The sequence below is a fragment of the Rhagoletis zephyria genome, unplaced genomic scaffold (assembly GCF_001687245.7).
Source record: "Rhagoletis zephyria isolate East Lansing unplaced genomic scaffold, Rhagoletis_zephyria_1.1 Rzeph_scaffold_00328, whole genome shotgun sequence".
Lineage (NCBI taxonomy): Eukaryota > Metazoa > Arthropoda > Insecta > Diptera > Tephritidae > Rhagoletis > Rhagoletis zephyria.
This window is the reverse complement of record NW_016157412.1, coordinates 80993-87192: the sequence shown is the minus strand read 5'-3', so window position 1 is coordinate 87192 and position 6200 is coordinate 80993. Positions and strand designations below refer to the sequence as shown.

The following is a 6200-nucleotide window of genomic DNA, read 5'->3' as shown; positions in this document are numbered from 1 at the left end:
TGGCGTAAAACTGTAGGTCCCTCCGCTTTGTGTGACAACATCAAGGCGCACGCCGCAAATCAGAGGAGAAGCTCGGCCAAACACTAACATATGTGTAAGCGCCAATCTATTATTATTATTATTATATGCTAATCTAGGCAAAAGGCTATCAACTGGTTCGTTGCATTTTTTTTAGCGTAGCTCGACCCCTGCGCCACCTATCGGAAAAATTAAAATTTTGAGCACTCCTTGTTCTAAACATCTTTCCAAAAAAAGCAGGTCCCATTCGAGTCGGTTATGAAACATAGGAAAAAATTAGTCCCAATTGATTCAAGCTCCCAACGAATTTCACAATTATCCGAAATTTTCCAAGCTTTCGTCGAAAAAAAATCAAATTTTTCGCGTTCTTCCGCAGTTTTCCGAGTTTTCAACTTAGAATTTTCTCTTTTTCCATTCGAATGCCATTCCGAAGGAATTGCACACAAAATTCCATATAAAAAAATCAATATTCCGATTTTTCCAATTTTCCGAATTTTCGTTATTGCAGAGGACCATCGATATGCGAATCCATATATTTCGATAATGAAATAAATTCGGGCATAAATACGATTTTTAGTTACATATACATATGTAACTAAATTTCAGCGCCACCTGGCAGCAAATTTTTTCCGAAAGGATTCTTTTTCCTGTTATCAATATATATTTTGAATCTGAGGATAATCGGACCATAAACACGATTTTTAGTAATAACGCGACTCCAACGCCACCTGGCGGCTCTTTTTTTGCAATGGTATTGTTTTTCCTATTGTCAATACACATCTCGAATATGAGACGAATCGGACCATAAACACGATTTTCTGTAATAACTCGACTCTAACGCCACCTGGCGGCTCTTTTTTGCAATGGTATTTTTTCTCCTATTGTCAATACATAACTCAAATATGAGGCGAATCGGAAAATAAATACGTGTTTTACTATTAACTCGACTACAGCGCCACCTAGCGGTTGTTTTAATATTTATTCTTCTATTCGGAAGGTAGACAAATTCAAAAAACAAATATCATAAAAATTGGTCCAGCCGTTCTTGAGTTATAAATGGTGTAACTAACACGACTTTGTTTTATATATAAATACTAGCAGATCCGGCGAACTTCCTCACGCACAAAATTGATTTTTTGTATTAAAACATTTTGGTCCGAAATTTTCACCAACAGTTCACGTTCCTGATTTTCAGTGAAGCATTTATCTTCTAATATTACGGTTTGGTGTTTGTCAGAAAGCATATTTCCATTGCTATCTTAAATAACATAGAATTAGTGTATATGCACGCCCGCTTATAAAATTGCCCCAATTTTCTTTAAAATTATGAGATTGATTTCATATATCTCCATACAATGTGCGAGTGCTCTAACATGTACACTTCCAGAGATATTCAGTGTGAAAAACTCGGTTTGTATGGGAGGTGCCCCGCCCCTTTTTCCAATAGCCCCAATTTTTCTTCATGACTGCGAATTATTTTATATGTGTTGTACATACCAAGTTCCAGTACTCTACCATGAACACTTGCAGAGATATAAAGTGTGAAAATTTTGGTTTGTATGGGAGGTGCCACGCCCCCTTTTCAAATAACGGCACTTTTTCTCCATGAGTATGCGATTGTTTTCATATATCTCCATAATATGTTCGAGTACTCTACCGTGAACACTTCCAGAGATATGAAGTATGAAAAATTCGGTTTGTGTGGGAGGTGCCACGCCCCCTTTTCCAAAAGCCATATTTTGAAAAATTCGGTTTGTATGGGAGGTGCCACGCTGCCTTTTCCTATAATGACAATTTTTCTCCATGTGTATGCGATTGTTTTCATATATCTCTATACCATGTTCGAGTACTCTGCCATGAACACTTCCAGAGATATGGAGAATGAAAAATTCGGTTTGTGTGGGAGATGCCACGCCCCCTTTTCCTAAAGCCATATTTTTTCTCCATGAGTATGCGTTTTTTTTATATCTCCATACCAAGCTCCAGTACTCTACCATGAACACTTTCAGAGATATGCATGGGTTAGCCAAGGATTATAGACATGAGCCTCTTAACAGTAATAAGGGATTTGACTTTGTGAATTTTGAATTGTGTCGTTATTGCAGAGGACCATCGATTTGTAAATTCATATATTTAAATAATGAAATAAATTCGAGCATAAATACGATTTTAGTTACATATATGTACATATGTAACTCAATATCAGCACCACCTGGCGGCTATTTTTTTCGAAATTCAATTCATTTTCCTGTTATCAATACATATTTTGAATCAGGACATTCGGACCATAAACACGATTTTTAGTCATAACTCGACTTCAACGCCACCTGGCGGCTCTTTTTTTCTATGGTATTGTTTTTCCTATTGTCAATACATATATCTCAAATATGAGGCGAATCGGACCATAAATACGGGTTTTATAATAACTCGACTCCAGCGCCACCTAGCGCTTATTTTTATAGTTATTCTGCTATTCGGAAGGTAGACAAATTCAAAAAGCAAATATCATAAAAATCGGTCCAGCCGTTCTTGAGTTATAAGTGGTGTAACTAACACGACTTTGTTTTATATATATTATTATGTCTTGTATTATAAAATATTAATAATACGGAAACACGTATTAATTTCGATTTATTTTATAAAATGTTTCTTCTTTTGCAGGGAGAATCTAACGAAGCGCGAATAGCAGTGGCGAATCAACGTGCTCATCAGTTACTCAAATAATTACTTTCCTCATTATTATTTTTGTAAATACATATCATAAGTATCATATGTGTGCAGAATTAAAGTCGATTTAAAATTAAAAGGATTATATAGCAGAGGACTGTTTTTAAAGAGCATCATAAGTCCTTACCAAATGTAAATGTCTCAAATATGGTAAGAGATCTTTAACCATTACACGCTTCAACTAATTGTTTGTTATTTAGAAATATAGATAGTATCTTGTGTATTATTTAACCCTAATATTTTGGAATAAATTTAATTGTTAAAGTTTATTCTCATATATTTAATTTTATGTGTCCCGCCACAAATATCACCGCACACAGTGGTCTAGGTTTTCTTTTTAATACCCCCATTTAACTGTACATATTACAGTTTAACGCAACAGAATTGAAAAGAGCTAAAACAATTGGAATGCCATATAGCACATGTTGTGGGCCTGGTCGAGTAAAGAAAAGCTGATTTTTTCTACACTTCAGCAGCGATCGAACACGCATCATCGATGTGCAAAGTCAGAAGCGCTAGCCACTGAGCTATGCACACCCCGTAAGCTCTTGTTGCCAATTCATTCCCTGATGAGCAGATATGGTGATCTCCAAAACAGCTGCTATAACTTCTACCGCTTAGACTTTGTTGCTTTTTCAATTTTTCCTAATAAGAAAAATCGTGGTACAAAGCTCAACAAAAATATTAAAATAAAGATATTAACAAGCCACAATAAAATTGAAAAAAACTGCATACTTGAAATTCCAAATATACCCCAAAAATCTTAGCCAATGCACTATGGTTCAAAATTCAGTTTTTGAAGTATAATAGTAGTTGGACTTGAGCTAGCGATCTGAAATTTTTCAGGGGATATTTCTAGATAAAAAATGCATTAGCTTTGTACACATTCCGATATAACTTTTATTCTGCCCGATTCTGAATACAAATTCCTTAGTAAATTTTCACTTCTCCCTATCCTCTTATTCTAAACAAAAATTCCTTAGGAAATTGTTCTCTTCTCCCTTTCCTCTTATTCTGAACAATGTTCGAAAAAGGGGGAACAATTTAGAGAGGAAAGTAGGTATCACGAATGCAAGTAAAAGGGAGATTTTGCTGCCATTTTTAAAGGATTTTTCACCAACTATTTTGAAAGGAATGCTGAGGAAAAATGTAAGTTTATTAACTTTTTAATGGAAAAATACTAATTAATAATAAAAAAACAAAGAAAAAGGACTACAATCATTCTTATTTTAGGTCGAAAAGAAAAATAAGCAAAGCTGAGGAAGAACTCAATTCAGCGGGGCCACCATCAAAATGTATTGCCGAATAGAAGAAGGTACATCAATAAATAAATTTTACCTACATCAATTTAATAAAATTGCTTCAATCCAGCTGTAGGATGATCAAAAGAAGAACGTGCGGCACAAATCAGCCAGTAACTTTAGACGTAATTAGTAAGGGAAATGGAGGAGGTCCTAACATCGAATACAAGTTTTCTGCAACAGAAAGGGCAATATTCAAGTTGATAGGGATAAAGGAATCCGTGGAAGGTTTGGCGAAGACATTTGGGCTGACATCTTGGATTAATGTTGAACGAGTGGAAGAAAACCTTGATTTCTTGATGAATGGGAGTGGTGTAGTGAATGAAATTGTATTGGAGACTGAGTGTGTCGGGATGAATGAGGATCCAACGGATTGTGTGTTTCTGGTTGACGGAGAGAAGCCTACTTACCAGCCATATTCAAAAGCTGTTAAGTTTACTTTCTCAAAAAAAGTGTTGACAAAACATTCGCCTCCTGACATTCTCGTGGAAGAGGTTGCAATTCAGTGCGAGCTATGCGACACCCTTAAGGGTATAGTTTCTGAATACAAAGAACAGCAAGAAAACGTAAAAAAAATATAGAGCGATCGACAGTATGCAGGCGGTCCAGAAAAAGCATTTTAAAGAAATGGAAAAATTAAAGAGCGAAGAAGATCTTATAGTTTTTAAACAAGTGGCAATCCTAAGGCTAAGTCTTTTCATTTGACAGTGACGGTACAGAACTGACGCCTAAGCTTATTAGAATGAATATAGTAATTTTCTTAGCAGGTGGCAACCCTATTAAAATTCTAAATTAAAAAGGTCACTCTCCTGTCGATACAGAATATATAATTCAAATTAGCGAGGGAGAGAAGAGGAAAGAAATACGCGAAGAAACTAAACAAAAACATCCAAGTAAGTGTATTTTATTTACATTTTGTGTTTCAAATATTTTTGACTGAACACTTAAGAACACTTATAGTGGGTGTATGTACATCCTTACTTCCTTACCTAATAATATTATAAATCCGAAACTGCTGTTATTTAGCCCACCTTAAAATATAGGATACATTTAATCTCGATTGGGCAATAGGGCGTGGCACCTCCCATACAAACGGAATTTTTCATAGTGCATTTCTCAGGAAATATTTTTGGTTGATTACTGGAACTTGGTATGGGGTAAATATAAAATCATTCTCTACTCATGGATGAGGGCTGCCGCCTTTTAAAAAAATCTAATTCAACTTCAATTAAGGGAGTTATTTATTTGAAAATTATATTTAAAAAATGAGTGTCGAGAGGCTTAAAAAAGCTGAAGTTTAATATATTTTGAAAGGGCTTGCCATCTGTTTGAAAACCAAAATTTAAATTAATCATACGCAAGCCATCTGAAGAATTAAAATATGGTTGTCAAACAAAATATTGTTAAGAAACCTTTAGTTTTAAAGTTTTGAATAATATTGAAGTCTTTCACAAGGGTTGCCACCTTTTTAAGAATCAACTTAATTAGTTTAAATGAAATATTATAATACTACAGACCCAGCGAACTTTGTCCCGCACAAAATAATTTTTTTTTTAACTTTTTGGTCCACCATTTTCACCAACAAATCACGTTTACGATTTCCATTGGCACGCTCATCGGCTAAGATTATGGTTTGTTGGTCGCCTTAAATAACCCAACGAAAGCGCCATATCCGTGATGAAGTTCTCGAAATTCTCTAATTGTGTATTACTTCATAGAATGGTTAATCTCACAACGAAATAAATTTGAAGAACATTTCCTCTTCACTCCCTGGCGGCAACAATGATCCGGTTTTATAGTAAATCTGTCCAAGAAACTTTATCGTATAGTTGGTGGCAATTTCAAAACGGATGCGTATAATTGTTCTACAGAAATCCAATATACATTAGGGCTGTGCGATTATTCGATTACTCGAGCAAGTTGGTTAATCAATTATTCGGTTAATCAATTACTCGAGTAATCAAGATTTTGATTACTCAAAACAATGATTAATCGAGTTACTTGAAATATGATTACTCAAAAAAAATAATTTTGCTCGTTAAAAGAGTTTGCTTTGGAAAATGCTTATTTTCTTTTTTACATTCTGTATATGAAAAAAAAAATTTTCGTATTAATTTTTGAAAACAGAAACGTTGTTTTAAAAGTATCTAGGAA

General features: G+C 34.6%; 1 protein-coding gene across 1 annotated transcript in view; it reads left to right on the top strand.

The window, feature by feature from the left end:
- Positions 1-3014, top strand: part of Snap25 (Synaptosomal-associated protein 25kDa) — a 178111-nt gene extending 175097 nt beyond the window's left edge. Inside the window, exon 5 of the mRNA XM_017610655.1 lies at positions 2680-3014. Coding sequence (XP_017466144.1) covers positions 2680-2742 — 63 coding nt within the window. The 3' untranslated portion in view covers positions 2743-3014. The remainder of the gene's footprint in view (positions 1-2679) is intronic.
- The last annotated feature ends 3186 nt before the right edge of the window (positions 3015-6200 follow it).